At 34.4% G+C, this 20,344-nt stretch overlaps 1 protein-coding gene across 8 annotated transcripts; it reads right to left on the bottom strand.

Moving 5' to 3' along the window:
- Positions 1 to 1,973: 1,973 nt before the first annotated feature.
- LOC105343635 (uncharacterized) lies at positions 1,974 to 19,540 on the bottom strand. Of its 8 annotated transcripts, none has more exons than XM_011451072.4 (3): positions 19,012 to 19,540; positions 4,951 to 5,021; positions 1,974 to 4,650 (listed from the first exon to the last, which is right to left on the bottom strand). In XM_011451072.4, the coding sequence occupies exons 1-3, from the start codon at positions 19,064 to 19,066 to the stop codon at positions 2,449 to 2,451; spliced, it is 2,328 nt and encodes a 775-aa protein (XP_011449374.3). In that variant the 5' UTR covers positions 19,067 to 19,540; the 3' UTR covers positions 1,974 to 2,448. The 8 variants fall into 8 exon arrangements, with proteins under 8 accessions (XP_011449374.3, XP_034304101.2, XP_034304099.2 ...); XM_034448210.2 differs by lacking the exon at positions 19,012 to 19,540 and adding an exon at positions 14,773 to 14,884; XM_034448208.2 differs by lacking the exon at positions 19,012 to 19,540 and adding an exon at positions 14,201 to 14,298.
- Positions 19,541 to 20,344: the final 804 nt, after the last annotated feature.

The following is a 20,344-nucleotide window of genomic DNA, read 5'->3' as shown; positions in this document are numbered from 1 at the left end:
CTTGCTCAATTTAGGTGTGTTGTTCTTCCTTTTAGAATAGAAACGGGGGAGGGTATGTACTAGATGACAATATGTTTACTGCAATGTGCATCTTATTTAAAACTTATACAAGTATTCGCTACGACCCTCTATTGCTTAACATGTCAGACTCGGATTGTACTAGTTTTCTTTTAGATTTAACAGTCCCTGACAAACTGCAAAATTTTAATAATCAGTGTATATGCAGACAATCTAATTTTATGATAAAAAGCAATGCATTTTATGATATTTTGTTTTTTATTTCAAGTATATAAAGAGACTTAGAGGTCCGACGAGTCAGGTGTTTATTTTTTAATTTATTATATAATATACATGTCTTGTAATTGTTTATGAATCACATGTTACTATAATAAATCATTTACCTACTTTAGATATGTAATGCTCGTCGTTTTTTTTTTAAACTTGGGAGAGGGTCAGAACTACCCCCATTATCTTTGAAGGGGGGGGGGGGGGGGCGGGTCAAATAATCTTGCGGCAAGGTATTTAGACCGTAAGAAATTTTTTTCCTATATTTATGTACACTTTCAGCATCATTCTTTTACAATATGCGAAAAAGTGGGGGCGCAATTTGAACTTCTTTACATGTAAATATAAGAAAATAATGGTTGACAAAAAGGTGGGGGGGGGGGGGGGGGGGGCGTTCCCCCCCCCCCCAGTCTATTGTTGCTATATGCCTGTTGTTTACATTCTACTTTTTTCATTTGACCAAAGAGAATTTAGATCTGTCAAAATGACTTTAAGATGATAGGTACAGAACCAATAACACACGGGTCTACTCCGTTATTTATGTATCAAATACCAGTAGTTCAGACCGGAAGGCAGGAATACTTTTCTTTTCAATTCACTGTTTATTTCCTTTCCAATTCAATTTTTACATGGTCACAGAAAATTGGGGGGGGGGGGGGGGGGGGGCGCAACTCCATGTTAATTAAATTTTTTGTAAATAAAAAGGGGGAAAATGCCCCCCCCCCCGATGCTACGCTACGTGCCTGACATGAAAATATTGCAGCTTAAATGGATTTTTGAAATATATCACATTGATTTACTTCTGAGGTGACATTTTAAATCAGTCATTTTCTAGCAAATTTTGCATTCTAATCTTGTAAAAAGTGCAAAATGTAATTGAACTATTACTGCCTAACAAAATACTTCTTTCTTGACACATTCATGGTAAATACCATGTAATCTCATATAAAACAAAAATATTCTAATTAAATACCTATGTTAGTACATGCATATCTATACATGCACTCAATATCTTATACCTCTCAACTTTATTACATATTTCATAAATAATATTCACTTTCATTAAAATTCTTCTTATTTTCAATTGTTTATATGACCATTATTTTCGGGTTATTCTTTCCATTTTTTTTTGGGGGGGGGGGGGTCTTATTTTTCTTTCTCTGTTCTTAATCCTACATGAATTCCAACTCCTTTAATGATGCAATAACATGTTTCATGCTATATTAGGAACTTATTACATTACATATATATCATATTTATATAATTCAAATGTAATTAAATTATTGGTATCAGTTGTAACTTTGATCCTTAATTGGGAGGAGGACTTACATAGGCGCAGCCTGATGTCCGATCCTATTATGTACTTATATGCATAATAAAACATTTGTTAAATTAAAATCTCATAGAAACATATTTGTCTCACTTTTTTTTTTCAATGGAAATTTTACCACTGGTACATGATTGACATTTTAGCATTTTCAAGATAACCACAGCATCAGTAATTTTACTTGTGGTTTTACATCTGCTGGTTACTGTCTAAGATGAATGCAACTTTTAATATTTCATTGCAATACTGTAAAATTCAGTTAATAATCAACTGACACTTTGTTGCATTAATCTTACACAATTTTTATATTCTTATTCCAATGTGCCTGTTCTGCTAGGAAAGAAGAAGAAAAAAAAATAGATTCAATTTTTTATGTTTATTTATTTACATTATTTAGCACTGCATGATAAGTTACAAAACAAAATAAATTAGGATTTCTTACAAAATGTACAACTATGTACAGTGTTTGCAAGTTTCGTAATACAAGTCTTACTATTGGCAAGAAACTTAAGGAAGTTTTAAATCTCAACCACATCATATTGCACAGTTAGAATACTGACTCTAATGAAACACAATTCTAAAATGCCATAAAATCTCCCAAACATAACATTAACAAAACTGTTTTACAGCATTCAACTCGTTTTGTACTCATGTGAATAACTGATTTTTTCACTCAACCTGCTACATTCATGCAGTAACACACATATTTTCAAAATAATGCTCAAACATAAAATAAAAAAGTATATTTACAACAAATAAAAAACAAATAAATGTCTTTGGCAATGATTGTGAAATCTGAACACAAGATGGTGTCTTTGAACACGAAGTGTCACACTTTAAAGGTTGGCAAGGGTCTGGATCCTGGGAAGGCCAGTACTGTTGCGCTTGTGGAAACTCTCGCTGAATCTACGGAACTTCTTCATGACGGCTTTCTTGTCCATCAGCTGAACCTCCTGCATCTTCTGGTCACTGCCGGAGAAAAGCTTCCTCCTGGAAAGTGGGTCACTGCGGACAGAGGACGGGTAGGCGTGGCTGGGGGTGGACGTGGTCGGAATCTTCTCCACACTCTTCCCCTTGCTCTTCTTGAACTTGAACAGCTTCCTCAGTGGCTGGGTGTTCAGAGGTTTCTTGAAGACAAAGTCCAACACTGGAGCTTTGGCAGGCACAGCGGTTGAGGATTTGACTGAGGATGGAGGAGCACTAGGTTGTCCGATGGAGGATTCCGACTTGTTGTCACTGTTTGTGGACTGGCTGGCACGGGAGGCTGGATGGCTCTCCGCTGCTGAGTTGTAGGAGTTGTAGGGGGCGGCTATTCCACTACTGCAAGCACTGACTGGGCTGTCAGTGAGGATGGAGTCAATGAGGGCCTCTGTGTTGTTTGGTGCAGCAACATCAGATTTGGTCGAGTTCTCGAGTGGACTTGAAGTGCAGGCACTGGAACTGGACTTCCCCGGGACTTCAATGCGCTCTTGGAGAGGTGAGGAGTCATCAGCACTATTGTTGTCCTCTTCATCGTCAGAAGTGGGAACACTATGAAAGTCACTAGGCGTGCAGACACTAAGGATATCAGGCATAGAAGAGCGACGAGCCTCAAGGGATGAGCTAGCACTGGTCTTCTGTCCCACGAGGTATAGGCGTGTGCTGGTGCGAGGTAAGGTACTGGCCTTGTAGTGGATGTCCTCGTCCTCGTACAGAGAATCAGCTCCAAGGAAGGCTTCACGAATGTCACTGGCTTGTTCAATCACAGACAAGGAATTTCCCAGTTGTGAGTCAGGCTCTGTAAGCACATGCTGGATGCGGTTGGAGTCTCTGTCACGCTTGGTTGATTTCCTGGATGTGGTGCTGCTAGCACTACTGCTTCGGCTGGATCTGGTTGAGCGGGCTGCCACCTTGTGTCCGATGTTCCTGAGGTACGAGTCCTCCAAGTTGACTTCCTCGGAGGTGTCGTGAATGGACCAGGTGTACACACTAACAAAGTCCTCATTGCTGGAACACCGGCTGCTGCCTTTCGAAGAAGGGAAATCCTCAATCATGGTGGATGAAGCCTGGGGATTGGAGGTGGATGACTTGTGTCTGCTGCTACCACTGCTGTGAGATGACTGAGGGGACAGATCCTCGATCATGGTGGATGATGCCTGTGGGTTGGTGGTGCTCTTCCGACTGGATGATGAGGATGAAGATCTGTTGCTGGCACTGGAGCGACTGGATCTGCTGATGCGATGACCAGATCTGGAAGACACAGATGAGCTGTCTGTTCCTGATGAATGGGAGCTGGAACGTGAGTAAGCAATCATCCTAGAGTCATTCACATTGGAAACACCGAGAGGAGCAGCACGGAATGCAGGTAGGTCCTTGGCTTCACATCCCTCCACTTCCCTGGTGAATAGCTCCTCACACGCATTGTCACTGTTGTCACTGTCCTTGGAAGACTCGTTGCCATAGGAGAGAGGGGGTGACATGTTGTTGATCTTGCGCTGGCGATCGATGGTGAAGTCGGAGTAGTACTTGGTTCGAGATGCCAGCTCCTCCTCTAAGTCCAGACAAGGGACACACTGGTTGTCAACATCTGATGAGGTTTCTGTGGATTTGGGATAACCATCTGAAGAAGACGTCATCCTGCTGGAGCCATTGCTGATGTCTGATGATGAGATAGGTTCCGTCAGGTTTGGCACAAGCATGCTGGTGAAGCTGACAACGGTGTTTTCCGGCTGACGGAATGGAGAAGGCTTGTAGTTGGAGTTGTTGTCGATGATGAGAGTCATCTCGGAGTCCTCATACAGACTGTCACTACTACTGGAGCACACAGATCCCTGAAGAAGCTGCTGAAGAAGGAACTCTTCATCCTCCTCTTGGGGAAGCACGCGCCGGAGGCTGGAGGTCGAGTTGCTCTGAAGGAAGGACGGAGACACGACTTTGGAGTTGTCCCGGACTGGGAAGTCGGAGCGCTGGATCCCACAGTTCTCCACCAGGTTGAAGAACTTGGACTGAATTTCAGCAATCTCACTCTGAAGAGCTCGTTCCTGCTTCTTGATGCTCATCTACAATTTAGAAAAATCAAAATAAATATTTGGTGTCTATTTACACTTTCATGGTTATTAATCATAATTATAATATACCCGGTACATGTAATTCATATTGTTTGGTTGATATGAAGATATTTTTCAGTTTCTGTTCTTAGATTTACATAAACTTTAGATTTCAATCTTTGATTGATTTATTAACAAATGTCTATAGTTTAAATTGTTTTCTATATAAAATCAATTTATTGTTAACATTTAATTCATTTTGAGACAGCTCTCAACAGGAATAAAAATATACACATCTAAATATCTACTCACCATATCTGCTTGTAGCATAAGGTACATTTCGTCTGGTGCAACATCTGATTCCATTCCAGACTCGATCCAATCTACAAGAAAAAAAAGGCACATATTAGAATGGCTAATTAAAAATATACTAAGTCCAATGATAATTCTGTGCTGCAAAAAGGGGAATAACTGCAAAAAATTGTTAAGTTGCAACTGTAGCTAAAAAAAAAACCTGACTGAAATAAAACTAAATAAGACAGACATGATACATACATTTTAGAAGAATTGATTTCTCAATCATATTTCTTTCCACGGTATGATCACACAGAGCAAAAAAATTATAATAATTGTCTAAGATTGAAGAATCCCTTTTAAATAAGTCACTCGGTCACATGTTTAACACATTCATTAATATTTCTTGAAATTTCCCAAACTTTCCCAGACTAGTGAAACAATCCACACACTGGTTGCTGAGTGGATTAATCACCACCTGTTTCATATTCCAAATAAATTTTTACCCATTTCTTTTCTGTGCAATGGACCACCTGCCTTGGCCAAGCTCAGAGATGTACAAGTTCAAAGTGAGCGAGAGTTTGTCTAGCAATTTCCTTAAGTACATGAGGTGTGAGAAAAAACATCCTCTCTGCTAAGAATATCATATGTTACTGGCTGACCAAAAAAGTTTATACTAGGACTAAGCCGATTTCTCCCCCTAGGTAAAATTTCCCACCATATTTACACATTGGTGAAAAACATGCAACACTTGATTGGATTTGCAATTCCTGTCTTGAGGGCATGTTACACTACTGAATATGTTAACAAAGGTAGTAAAATTGTAATTGTGGAAAGTGACAGTTCAATTAAGATGTTCTACAACCTTGACATCTTCAAGGTTGTATTTCACTCTCTGGTGTTAAATAAAAATGTACGAACACGCCTAAACAATAGCCAGGATCTGACTGACATCACACTTGAATGAAATCAACATTTTAGAGTCTTTTCACCTATGTAAACAAGTACTGTCAACATTTCTGTTCAGCAGATGGGTTCTTTGTCTAAGACCCTATTTCCTTCTTATAAAAGTTGTAAAAGACTTTACATCACCTATCCACTAAAATCTTTTAACAGATTAAAATCTATTACAATTTTCACTAGTGACCAACACCAGCAGATGTTCTTTTGATTTTATCACAATTAAGATTATAAAATCCTTAAAATTACTTTTCACAATTCATTATGTACTCCAAATGTGTCTATTTCAATTTTTTCATTCTACAAATTTCAAGTTAAAAATTTTTTATGAGCACCATTTTTCCTAAATGACCATGATTTTAAATGTTGGATAAGAAAAATTCGAAAGAAAGGAAAAGCTATTCTACCTGTTCTAAATTTCTTGGCTTTAATGATTTTATTTTAAATAAAAAATTAGAACTTCATTCCCAATACCCCCTCCCACTGGGTAAGTAGTGGTACCTGGGGAGCTAAGGAGATTTGAGTTCACATTACCACCTATTATTTCTTATTAAACCAATATTAAATCACTAATTAGTGTGGGAACATGAGGAGAGACAGTTTTAATTGGTAATTTTTATACAAATTAATTAGGGTATGAGAAAGAACATGATTTTATTCTATTTTGTGATAAGTAATTTTACCCCCTATCAACAAACCATAAAATCTGATTACAATAAGAATTTTTCAATTAAGCTTTTTAGCTATTCAGATATTAAGAAAGTTAACTTAAAAAACCCACCTTTCATTTTGACTTTCATTTGTTTAATGATTTGGCTACCAAATATTGTTCATTTCATCTGTTCAAGCAATAAATTATAAAACATAGCCTTGGGTTCCAAAAAAATAACAACTTAACAGAATTTCAGAAACAAAAGTCTAAATCCAAAGAGCTAGAAAATTTTCACATGTTTTCAACCTTAAAGCAATGTTTTCACACCATTTTGTGTTAAAATTATGAACAATTTTACCTTCAATTTATATATTCTAAAAATTTTCCAGATGGCAATTGTATAAGTTGGATGACCAGTTTTGAACATATTTGTTAATACTTTAAATAAAATCTTACATAGACATTTCCATAATACTTCAACCTTCTTGAATTCAAACCCATGCAAAATAGAACCTCTTACTCCCACAGACATAGTTAAAATGAGATTGTGAAAACCTTTGGTCTAATGAATATGTCAGTGTCAGAGACTGATTAATTATCACTGATTAATTATCATTAACACTTATAAAGAGTGTTTCCTCACCAATGCCAAGGTTGGGGAAACTGCTGCTGAATGGTATTCAATATCTGTCAAAACTCCTTTCTCAACTCAAGGGATGTCACAAAAAATGCCAATAACTATGATAAATCTGACCAGTAGCTCTGAGAAGCGTGCACAGAATGATTTCAATAGCCACCTCAGAAGCTACAAGTCTGGACTAGAACAAAAGAAGGTGTGAAGACAAAAAACCTCCCAATTAACACAGAATACACAGGTTGTACACAGAGAGCCCTTTGATATGGTCGGGGCCCAGTGAACAAAGGGACACCACTCAGTGAGTGATTACATGGACAATCCACAGAGAGAGGTACAGCTAAATTTCTACTTCTAATTACAATACATTTTGAGGGTGATATTTATCCTCTTAAAATTTCAGAAATAATTTTACCCTTTCATTTAAAATTTGTTTTCTCCTAAATTCCAATTAACCTATTTACCACCATGCACTGCTTCTATGATATGAAGTTTATAGTTACCTTGAAGACAATTATCCATTCTTGTATAGAACATTTTACTTCTTTTTAGGAATATTCAGCAGAAGTGATTGATACAGGGAAATGTGTCTTTTTATAAGGGCAAGTATTATCATATAGATAAACACCAGTTTATTTGTTTTGTTTTTTAACATAATAATGGCAAAACCAACAAAAATAATGAAATGTTGATTTAGACAGATAAGAAGATTTAAGAATCATGTCTTAGATGTGACTGCATTATTGGTTAAAATGATTACAATCACACCCTAGTTGATGTTGTGTCTTCATTCTAATCACTGTGTCAACAATAATCAACTAATCTCAACTTTTGTTCTCTCCAGCTTTGAAATGCTGATTACTAATAAAACACTAAATATACTTATATGTTGAAAATATTTTTTTTTCTTCAAATATTGAGGCAATAAAAAATATGTTTTCATTTATTAATTAATCCAGTTATACTGCAAGAAGATACAGATGTTATGTAGAGCTTTGCAGTGAAGGAAGAGATTTCACAAGTTCCTCTGAAGTGCCTCAGTACAGCTAATCAGGGGGATGTTGATCTAATTAGCCTGGGTAATAATTAACACTGATATGTGGAAAATTGCAAGATTTTGCTAAGATTGCTTGTAGAGGTGTCAGAAGTGAAACTTTATCTTCTGATCATGTGCAAGTCATTTTGTTCTAATGATACCCAAATGTCTTATATTTACAACCAGAAATATCAGCTTTTGGTTGCCTCATCGATACATTCCCTTATATGATTACTTTGTACAACTATGATTCTTTTACATGTTACCTTTTTTAATGTTTAATCCTTATAATTTCAAATAAGTCAAATAATTTCATATCCTTATCCCTACTTCATGTAATTCCTTCAAATTAGCATCATAAAAACTGAGAGTTCTTGAACACCAAAGGGATCAAATATCCCCCCCTAAGATGTAAAAGCACTTGAGGGTCTCTAGACCACTCAATAGTATATCAGATTGTTACATCAGATAACGAAAATGTCAACATGTCTAGAGACATAAGCAAACAACCTCGTAAAATTGTTTGAATGGCAATAAAAGTTAAACAAGATTGCAACAGAGGCTTAGTGGGCTATACACACCAAAGGAAATCAGATTTGGACACATAAGCTACCCCCCTTATTGACACAGTATCAGGGGTTGTTATTTTTTCACCTCTCTATGAAATTACTATGCAAACAAGATAGGATGGACTATATTTGTTGTTTAAAAACATTTGGATTTACATCCAAGTGTGTTTTTGATATCTGACTCCAATAAACTTTAAGCTTACATAAGAGAAGATTTGATTTTTACCTAATTTTTGCAACATTGAAAGAATGAATCTTCCGTCATTTTCATACATCTAAATGTTTTTTTTAACCGATTACAATAAAATATAACTAAAACGAAAAAAGATTCTTTTACCTCTCCATTTTATGCAATATTGAAAGTATCTCCCAACATGTTCATAGACTCCCATTTCTTTCTTCATAAAAAAAGTTTCCCAAATTTATCTTCTAGCTCAAACACAATCTTATATCACATTGAATACAACAGGGCAGTAGGAAAGCTATCACTATAATACGGCCAATAAACCTCTCCCCGGGGTCCCACCTCTATCCCTCCCCCTCGGGATTGACATAGATTAGGAAGCTGTGACATAGAGAGGTTCCAGCAGGGAGGAACCATGGTCTCCCGCCGTGTCCACTACCACAGATATGTGGACCCTCAGTGTTAAAACTATCTACCTGCCAGGTACAGTTTTCTTAACTTATGATTATCCTTCAGGATTATTGATTAATCCATTTTTTTTCTAAAAACTTGTATTATAGTACAAATCATTCTCTAGTCCCGATCATCAGTTAAACCATTTACATTTCTATTCAAAAATTTTGACATTGTTTTGACTAATGGCTGGATTGTTTTGACAAAAATGTTTAGTTTAAGGAATGTGAAATTCAATTTCTTTGTATGATATAATTCAAATGGTACGTAGATAAGTAAGAGATTTTCCCAGAAATTAAAACTTTTTAAAAAATGACCAAATTTAATAAATTCTATAAAGAGTTTCTGAAATTATTCAAGAAAATATATTTTACACCAAAAACTATAAAAAAAACCAATTCTGTTCTTTCAACAAATGGTATTGAATTAAAAGTATTAAAAGGAGCAGTAAAGAAAGATGTTTCCTAATATGTAGGTATTACATTGTAACCATTTCATTTCATTTCGTACCCAGAGGTAAAAGATAAAAGTAAACAGTTATCTGAAGGCCCTATCACAGTTAACACGTCTGTACCCAAATACTCATATACCTGCAAGTCACCAAGACAAGTCTATAAACCTGTCATCACAGACCATCAAATATCTACAGACCCTGTTCAACCTGACTCAGCCATGTTTTTTTTAACCTTAATTGCATTTTAAGCCAACAATTAAAGTGTGCTCTCTTGAGGATATAAAGCCATTCAAACAAATTTCCCTTTTTAAAAAAAATTAACTTAACGTTTGTCTTTTTCATATTTTTTGTTTTTCATAGAAATATTAACTCACCTAATTCCTGCATATTGACTTTGGGTTGCATACATTCCTATAAAGTTATGCTGACCGGGTCAGTGTTTTCTCTATTACAGGTAATTGAGATCCATCAGGACCCATCAATGTTTGATCAAAATTCCAGCAGTGCTCCAATAATGTCACAAACATTCACAAGCTTTAAAAGCTCTCATCAAATTAATGGGAGGAGATGCAGCCCTTGGAAAGACAGCTTACAAAGTACCTATAAAACTGATCAAGCCAAGATGTCTTCTGAAGACAAATTCTAAAGTCCTGCAGAGATCAACACACTAAAATCTGTCTCCAACACTCATATCTGATATTCATCAACACAAAGTCATCATCCACATTCAAAATGCAGTCATAAAACTTGTTCCACTTGGATTCATTCCCGCCCTTTTATCACTTGAGATCAAAACACCTCTCTTCCTTTAAAGGTCCACTTATGTCCGTAAAATCAGTGTTGTGTTAATTCTTTTACAAAGCTAAACAGCTCCTCAGTTTGGGCCGATACACACTTCTGCACAGAACAAGATGCAAACCGAATAATGCCTCTCTAATGAAAGTGACCATGAGTTAAGGACATGAGGCCCAGGGGGAGCTATGTAACCAGATAACGGACAGTTACCATAGAGAAGATCCTTCTTAAATCCCTAGAACTCAATCGCTTGTGTCTTTGGGACATAATTATATCATTGCTTTATTGAGTTCTGGTATCTGGAAAACTAGTTTGACTCTGAATAGAACTTGTTTGGTTATTGGAAAGTGGATGGCATGGATTACAAATTTATTTGACAGCATAATCCCAAAAGGGTTAAATTAATTGAATTGGGCAGAAAAGGAGGTTAACATTTTCAAGATAGAATTTTACTATTTACAGATTTTTTTTATCATTTTGACAAAATTAATACATGTATTTGAGGAAAAAGTTGGATTAATTAGTGCAATCTGCCCCCTCTGAGATCCCCTTTAATTGCCCATTTCCTTGGTCTGTTAGAAACATGGCTGCTCTCTTAGATTGTAGCCATTGGTCATTATAACTGTTACAGCAATATTAATGATGGGGTGCAGCTTTTGTTTATGTATTTACTAGAAAATATAAATACCTCATCATTTCTCAACTAAGTGTCAAACTGAAATGGAGTCCAGATGGAAAAGAAATAGGATATTGTTATCATTATAGATTTGTTCAGGCACAGATATGATAGCTGCCAAGAACAACCTCAATTTAATTTTTTTCCTAATTGTATCAGAAAAAAATTTCAATGTAGTTAATTTAGTGAACATTGTCCATTAATTTTCATCAAGAAATTTGCTTAATTTTGACTTTGGGTATTAAACCACAATAATATATCAATTGGTATTGTAATTCATAGAAGAGCTTGATCTAACTGTTTTTGTCATAAAGTTTTTAACTGACAACTGACACATTGTTATAAATATTCATTTGAACTGTATTTCTCCTCTTTTAACATTAAATGATGATGTAAAACAAGAAAAAAGGGAACATTAAATCTCCACCTGAGGGCCCCTCTCATAGAGCTGACAGAAGGATGTCAAATGAGGTGCAAAATTGATTGATCTGCTAACAAGGACTAACTACAGTACAATTCTCTGTGACAGAACAATGATGAATTACTTAAATTAAGTACATGCATGCTCTCATCCCCTAACCACTTCGTAGTTTTTTTTCAGCATTCATTCAGCCACAAGCTCACATGATGAGTTTCAACTTTGTTGCAAGGAAAAAATACAATGCATAACCAAAATAGTTTGTCATTATCACAATTTTTAAACAAAAATGAAAAAAGGACAATTATTGGCATATGCATACACAATCAGAAATGTAACATTTCTCCCTACATAAATATAGTATTAAATGTTAATCTATTATAAAATGCCTAAAAATAGGGATAAGCAGCGCAGCAATCTGTACCTATTTTCTATTAATACATGTACTATTATATGTATAGCTACAACCCAAATTACAAAACAGTACAGAACTAATAACTATAGCTAAAATGACTTTCATTTAGATTCTAACACTAAGACAGAAACTATAAAAACGTAATCACAGAATTTTATGATACACTGTTAAAAACTTACAAACCTGCTGAAATGCTTAATTAAAATTATTCTCCTACCGATATAGTTTTTTGTACTGAAAAAAATATCTCTTCCCACAACCAAGTCTTGACAAGTCATCAAGTATTAATAAGAACCAATTTTTTCACCTCACAAATTGGACCCCAAACAAGGCTTATAAGCTTAAAATCCTCATGCATTTTTCAGACAGACAGTTCATCAGATAGCACTCCACACAACAGCTGGGAGATTCAAACATTATCAATAAATCATTTTTTTTCCATTTACAAGTGTAGTTAACTTAAATATAAAAATCTAAGTGAAATATGGATAAAAAGATGTTAAATAGCTTTAAGCACGAACAATTCCTATTCTATGGACTTGTGTTCCTTTAAAATGTAATTGTAAAATTTTCGTGAAATTAAAGCCTCAAAACATATGTCGAAGAGCGGCCAAGTATTGTCACATGATGTAATTTAGCTATTTTTTATCTTCCAAAAGTCTGGTTGATTACTGTATCACTTGATTAAAAGTTTGGATTGTTGACCTATTATCCAACTGTAATGGTTCAAAGGACAAGAAAAAACACAGCATAAGGGGCAGTTAATGACCCATAAGACCAGCCTTCAAAGTGGACCTCATTAAAGGATTTCAAGAATAAACAGAATGCCCCAGTAACGTAATGCCCCTCATAACAATTCTTTGGAACTTTAAAAGCATGAAATGGTCATTTTTCATGGTAAGGGAAACATTAGCTGTCAGATATAACAGATACACGGAGGATTTGAAGATTAGGAGTATTTTGAAACCAGCAGGAGGGGAATAAGAACAACACTGAAGCAGGATTGCGGGAGGGACCCCACTCTCCAGAGATTAAATTGATGAACCCAAGGATCCCCCATAACCATCATTAGGTCATTATTGCCTCTCTCTCCAATGGCATTCAATCACCGTTTGATTGATGAAATTTCTTAATGAATTTTTAAACCTGTGAGGAAGTAAAATTTTAAAATGGGTCGATCAGCATTTAGAGTTGAATAGATTTCAAAGAGAGGAAAAACTTTAACCCTATATCTATTGTTACACAAGTTAAAATCCCCTAAGTTTTAAGGTAGACAAAACATTTGCTCTGAGTCAGTTTCCTGGCTCCTTGAATAAGCACCTCCACACCTTACCAAGTTTTCAATAAACCCATAGTTAGCTCCTGGGGTTTGTTTTTCCTTCGGTGGCATTCACAGGACCTCCTTTAATTCACACTTCCTGTCAAATTCGCACGTAGTCAACAAAGAAAATGCAAAACTTCCAAAATCTCAATATTTATGTTGTCCACACATCTTCATTATAAAACATGTTAAATTGTTAACAGACTTAGGGTACAGTTTCTTAAGGTGAAAAATAAGGAAACCCTTTTGTGAGGTCTTGTAAGGGTCCCTCTCCTTTAAGGGTTGCTCCCTATGGGGTGATTTGACCACCGGCTGAGCTTGTTTGCAATAGGACACACAGAAAAACACAATTTGTAAAGATTTGAAATTAAAGAAAATTAGACATAGGGCTAATTTTGACCATCTCAACAATTATCCCAATGGGTGACCACCATTACTTGGGTAAAGGGATTCACAGTAATTCAAAGCAACAAAAAGTTTCACCTTAGAAGAATGATGATTTGCAAATTTGCTTTAATTGCTTAGTTTGGTTTTCTTTTTAAAAGCTCACATTTCTGAAAATTATTCCAGCAGGCATCCTTGTTGTGTTACCAGAAGTGTTATAATTTCATTTGTTTGTTACAATTACTTTAAATTATCACCTTGTGATGTGAAATATCATTGTTGTTTAACTTCCCTAAGAATTAAGTTGAATTTCTTACCCCTCGAGTCCACTTTGAAGAAAATTGATTCGTCCATTTTGACAAGAGAATGTACGGGCATCCATTTCAAATGTTTGTTCAAAATTTTACTCTGCATATTTGAGATCTTGGTATCATAACTTGTGGATTGATCACAAGATAATATCATTATATGAACATTAAAGATAAAAATTATTTGACTTTTCTAGTAAAAAGATCCATCAAAGTCTGCCCATGTCAAAATTCAGGCCATCACTATCACTGCCCAGTCTGAAGTGGTCAGTGATTGTGGTAAAAAGATGCATCACCCACCAAACATCAAAGCAGGTTCCTCCAGACCATAAAAAACCTTATCTAAACCCCTATCAGCCATTAAAAAGTATACAACAATGAAAAGCTACAATTACCCTATTCATCATGCAAAGCCTGCAGCTAAAAGAAATAGTAAGTATATAGATCACTTATCCTGATTATCAAATTTCACTAAGCCCTATAGTTAACATAAATCCCAACACTTTGTGATATCATCTTTGAGGCATAAGGTGGATTTGAACATGTTCTTCCACACTTAGATCCAGTTATCTAAACCTTACCCAACAACAGGTTGAGGTAAATCCCTGTAATTAAGAGGTACTCTTCAAAGTCAATTTATCTTCCACATTTTAATCCACTTTCACAGTATCTTGAACTTGATGTAATACATAAGGAGGGGGGAGCAGTAACATAGCTGTATCAGGGGGGATCTATTTTTGATAACATTGTACAGAAAGACAAACAGAGGCTGGGCTGAAACTATTGTCCAACCCCCATTCACCATCTGCTCCTTCCAATATCAACTCTATCATGAGGGATCTAACTGATGCAGTAACTTCATTGTTTCCTTTTTATCAATAGATTTCACAATACTGTGAAGTTATGAAGAGGGGCAGGTTTATTTCTTCATTTTTTCTGGCATGAAATTTTTGGCCCATTGATGTTCGGTTTTACCTCATTTCAATTATTCAAATAGCTTGTTGAGAGCTTTATACAAAATAACTTCTTTTTGTATTGTTAAACCCCTCAGTTTTCAAGTCTTTGTTCAACTGAAAGTGGATCTGATTTTAAAACACGATATTGATATTAAAATTACTCAAAAATCAATAAGTCTAGAGCACAAAGAAATAGAATAAAGTTAAACAACTAAAGCATGAAGTTTTGTTGATCCATCATGGGTCGCGTGGAAGCCATCACAAACTCGCGCTACATGACTAATTACTCTAAGCTCAGGTATCAATATCAGGTGTAAGGACGGAATTTTTTTCCCGCAGGTAATGGATCACCACAGAAGGAAGAATAAAGAAAACAAAGTAATTTAAAACTGAAAATAAGAGTGGAATTGGAAATATTCCTGCCGTTTGATATCATGCTACAGTTATCATAGAGAGTGAGAGGGAATGTGCATTAAGCCCTATAAAAACTTGATAACTCCCTGATTAATTTCTCTCATTACTGTCTCAGCGAGAGTAAGAGGTGCTGATGACAAATCACAGTCTCCCCTAATTTCGTCACATGTCTCCCCCCTTTTGTACTCCCTCATTTTGTCGTGATTAAATGGATGCCATGCTTATTGTCCTTATCAAGATAATTATCAGAAGTTATCTACTGAGGCTTCTGTGGAAGCATGCCTGTGACACAAGGGGGCAGGTGAAAATGACACTGCAGCTGCATAAATCAGTGCTTTAATTGTCTCAGCCAAACCAAAGTTAGAATTCCCTGACATGGGGACAGGTGACTATTACAAACCCCTCCATCGATAGTTATAGCTCTCAACATTTATCATAATTATTTCTGGTTCAGATTTATGGTATTCCATCACGGTGGGTCTTTCAAAAATTTATTAATAAAATCTTTTTGAAAAGGTTAAATCAGAGCAAGCAGGGACCACTAGCAACTTCATCATTCAGACCCAGTATATTATAAGTACTATAGCCAGGTAGTGAAATCAGATAAGTATAACATTCAATTAGAAGAGGGCCATATGCAATTTATTAATTTCAATTTAATGTGCTTATTTTCAATATCAGATCTTGTGGATGACCCGGGGCTCATACTTTTTGATTGCTTCATTAATAAATTGTGTCAGCCTACAGTGTCACTCTCTCTCTATAGCCAGGTACACGGTACACATTAATACATGTACCAGTACTGTTACTGCACACAATAAAGTTCATATTTTTAAAATCAAAAGCCAATTTATGTTTTCACTTTCAACCAACTACAAAATATATACCACTGTCAATGAAAAACACATGTGTAAAATCTTGCAAGATTATTCAAATGATAAGGCCAGTCTCTATTTTTTTTAAGCTAAAAATAGTTGAAAAGACATTTTCTGTTAGAATTGGCACAAGAAAATCTGACAAGTGACATACTTTTTTCTTTCTACAACAATGAAGTTTTCCTTAAAAGAACATAACCAACCCTTATTAGCTTTATTAGCCTTATTTACAGGATTAAAAAAAGTGTCTAACAAGAAATGTCCTGCTGCCTATTTGTGGCAGATTGACCTGTCATCTTGTGCCAGTGGTTCAGGTGAGAAGTTCCTCACCTGAGAACTTGATTCACAGGTTTTTGAAGAATTGACTGTATTGTACCCCTGCTTTAGGTTTAGTGTCAGTAATGTGCTAAATCTCCTTATTCAAACATAAAGGTCTAAAAAAATCTAGTTTGGAAACCAAGGGCAGTGCTTTATATTCATTAACATTTTTTAGAAATATGAATAATACCACCTTATACAGTTCTTTTTACATTCTTTATCTAAATATTAATATTTAAAAAAGATATTTATGCATTTAAATGTTTATGCATTGATTAAAATACAAGAAAATTATTGATTATAATTTATACCAAAATATCATAAAAGAATATTTGATAAAGGATGCGTAGATCTATTATTTATACATGTACTCATACTTTGTTAGTATAAATAATATATTATGATAATAATAATAATCAACATTTGAAGTATATCTATATACCTGGTAATATGTCACTGACATTTTTTAGAATCATCGATTTAAAAGTTTATCTTTACTTAAAAATGAGATTATTATATTTAATATGAAACATAAGTGATTGCAGCATCGGTTAATAGCAGCCATAATAATTACAATTAAGCCCCAATAATCCTCTAACAATACAATAGATAATCTTTTAATCCTCTAAAAATACAAACAGATCATCTCCCTGTGATCATCTGATAACATCTTTATATCTTTCATCTTACACAGAGTATTCTCCCTTTGATTGGGAGTTTTTTCCTGCAGGTTAACTTGTTACATTTCACATGTTAAGTGAGAAAAACATGAAAATCTAATGAAAATGCCTTTAGGTCATGCAGAAATTATAGTAAGGTGATAATCTAAAACAAATATTTTCAATTAAGTAATTTACGGTCATAAAAATTAATATATTTTTCCTGGTATAAATCTTATTCAATTATCTGTATATTGTTAAAACTTATAAAGCAGTTTCTTTTTTATCATTGTTTGTTTATGGCTTTCTGTTAGAGTAAATAAACATGGGTATTTTAGTAGACCATTTGATCTCCTTAATTTCAAAGATAACAAATGGGGTTCATACAAGAAAATAAAAATCAATATATATATACCAATATATAGACCAGATTGCTCCATAAACAAGTCAAAACTTTACTCATTGTGAAAGCTGTCAAAAACAAACTGCCATCAGGGAGTCAATAAGAGGGCTGTTATCTTGTTAAAACATTCTATTGACTTCTAGAGTGTCTAAAATTGTAAAACCTGTCAACAACTGCTGATTTAAGACATACACAGTAGCTAAATCAAAATCACAGGATTGTATGCTTTCAATAAATTTCTTCATTTTTGTGATTTGTATTGGAACAAGTGGTGACTTAAGGCCTACAAACATATTTTGATTGATTGTGTAACTGTTTGCAAAACATGACAGTTAGGTTATTGATGGTAATGGCTTTTTTAGTTCATTATAAAAATAACTCTATTTCCAATATAAAATTGAAATTAATGCCATGACAGTAAAGTGAAAGTTAGAGGAGAAAATCTTATTGAATCACATTTCAAAGAGCAAAATCTGAAATTTCTTCCAATTTTTCATTTTGAAATAAAAATATACATGTTTTGCAAACAGTAATATTATTCACTGGCTTACATTATATAAAAGTATTGTTTGACTTGTATAAGAATGCAAAGTTTACTCAACCAGCATGACCCATACATAATCAAGTACTGAGAACTTCTCCTTGATGAACCCCTATTGAGTGTTTTAATTAACGATACCACTGCATACTGTTAGATCAAATGACAGGTGTCCTCTTGAGAGTCTACTGTTAGGAACTGTTGTATAGGTGACTAGTGTGAAATTTTTGTGCACATATTTTATATTTATTTCATTATATTGACATTGACAGGTGTGTTTAAAGTTGTGATGCTAGATTACTACCAGTTCATCTTTTGCATCACCTATTTACACTGACTCCTAAATACATTGGGATATATCTAGGCGTAATAATTCGTGTCCTAAACACTTTTAAACAGATCTTTTAGCAAATACAATAAAATTCATAATTTCAGATACCTAACAAACTGGATATGATATTCATATATTTGTACGGTACATATTTTTTGTTTTAAATTGCAGAGACACTACTAACTAACTCCGTCAAATTTCTACCCTTGAGAAATAAAATATCACTCCATTCAGTTCTCCAATGATATACAATTTAGAATCTAAGACTGCTACAATGAAGTACTCACCCCCTAATTCTTACTTTTAAAAAACAAGAAAAAACTTACGGATTTGATTATTTTCTTTTGCGTCCATGGTAGCATTAGTGTTTGCAATCAACATTGCTCTGAACAATCACTCAATGATCAGCCAGCATCACCTTTATAAAGTCACGAGGGTACTGATGCTTGGTCAGGGAGAATCTCTGATAATTCAGTCAGTAATTACCACATAGATAATTCACTTTGATTAACTACATGGCCAGCTTGTTTTCAGATGCTACAGTTTAATTGGATACTTATCAGCATCACAGTTTCGTGTTAATTTCACGCCTCTAGAGGATCTTCTGCAGTAAATTAGTTCCAAATGACCACTGATACCCCACAAAGTTCGGTTTCCAGATTTGTAGTTCTACTCTGAATTGTCACTTCTTGAAATCACAAGCAATGTCTAGACTCCTCTTAGTATTAAAAGTGATTAACTGATTTGTTAATCTGCTAAATTACTGTTTTCTGTGCTGACAGCTCAAGTTATCTCCACCTACTACTATCAGATAGGGATTACAATTGGATTTAAGGAAGCATTGTTTATAGCAAGTCAAGGTCACATGACTATCACCTGGCTTGTTAAGGTGTTCCACGCATGAGTGATTTCAGAAAAGCAGTATGGGGGAAAATAGAATTTGAAGGTAACAATACCCCGCTATCCACAAAAATCAATAATTCTTGAAATAAAATTTTTAGTGCTGAACAATTTTGTCCGCCATCGAAAGGCAGATGTTTGTGCAGATAAAGGGAGAACTTTTAGCAACTTTAAATTAGTCTAATTTCTCTATCTATTTATTTTTTCCACCTTCATTAGCCTAAAATTTATTTTCATAAATTTTCTGTAATTTTTTTTCAAAATCCTATTCTGTTAATAAACTTTAAAAAATATTCCATAAATAATTTAATTCAAGACTTATTTAATCAGTTTTAAGGTATTTTTTATATCATCATGATGTGCTTTAAAAAATATAAACTTCATCTTTAGTAATGAAATACTATAACATGTTTCGACATTATGTACTCTTTTTTTAAGAAAAATATTTTACTGTGGCTGTTTATTATGCAGTATATTACTACTAAGAACCAAAACAATTATTAATCAATCATTATCATATATCACACACTTATATATATATCTATGTACTGTACTGTTAATTTTTAAAACAATGCACAGACAGTAATTGTAATATGGTAAGAGCCAATTAAGCTTTAAATTTTTACCATTTGAATAAGATTTTTTTATAGTTTAACTAGATCACTTTGTTTATTGTTCAAAATACTAACATTATATATATATATATATATATACTCAGTGGGACAGCCCGGCTTTCTAACTTACAAAATATCTAGATTA

The sequence above is a fragment of the Magallana gigas genome, chromosome 2, assembly GCF_963853765.1.
Source record: "Magallana gigas chromosome 2, xbMagGiga1.1, whole genome shotgun sequence".
Classification (NCBI taxonomy): domain Eukaryota; kingdom Metazoa; phylum Mollusca; class Bivalvia; order Ostreida; family Ostreidae; genus Magallana; species Magallana gigas.
Note: the sequence above shows the minus strand (reverse complement) of the source record. Positions and strands in the feature narration are given on the sequence as shown.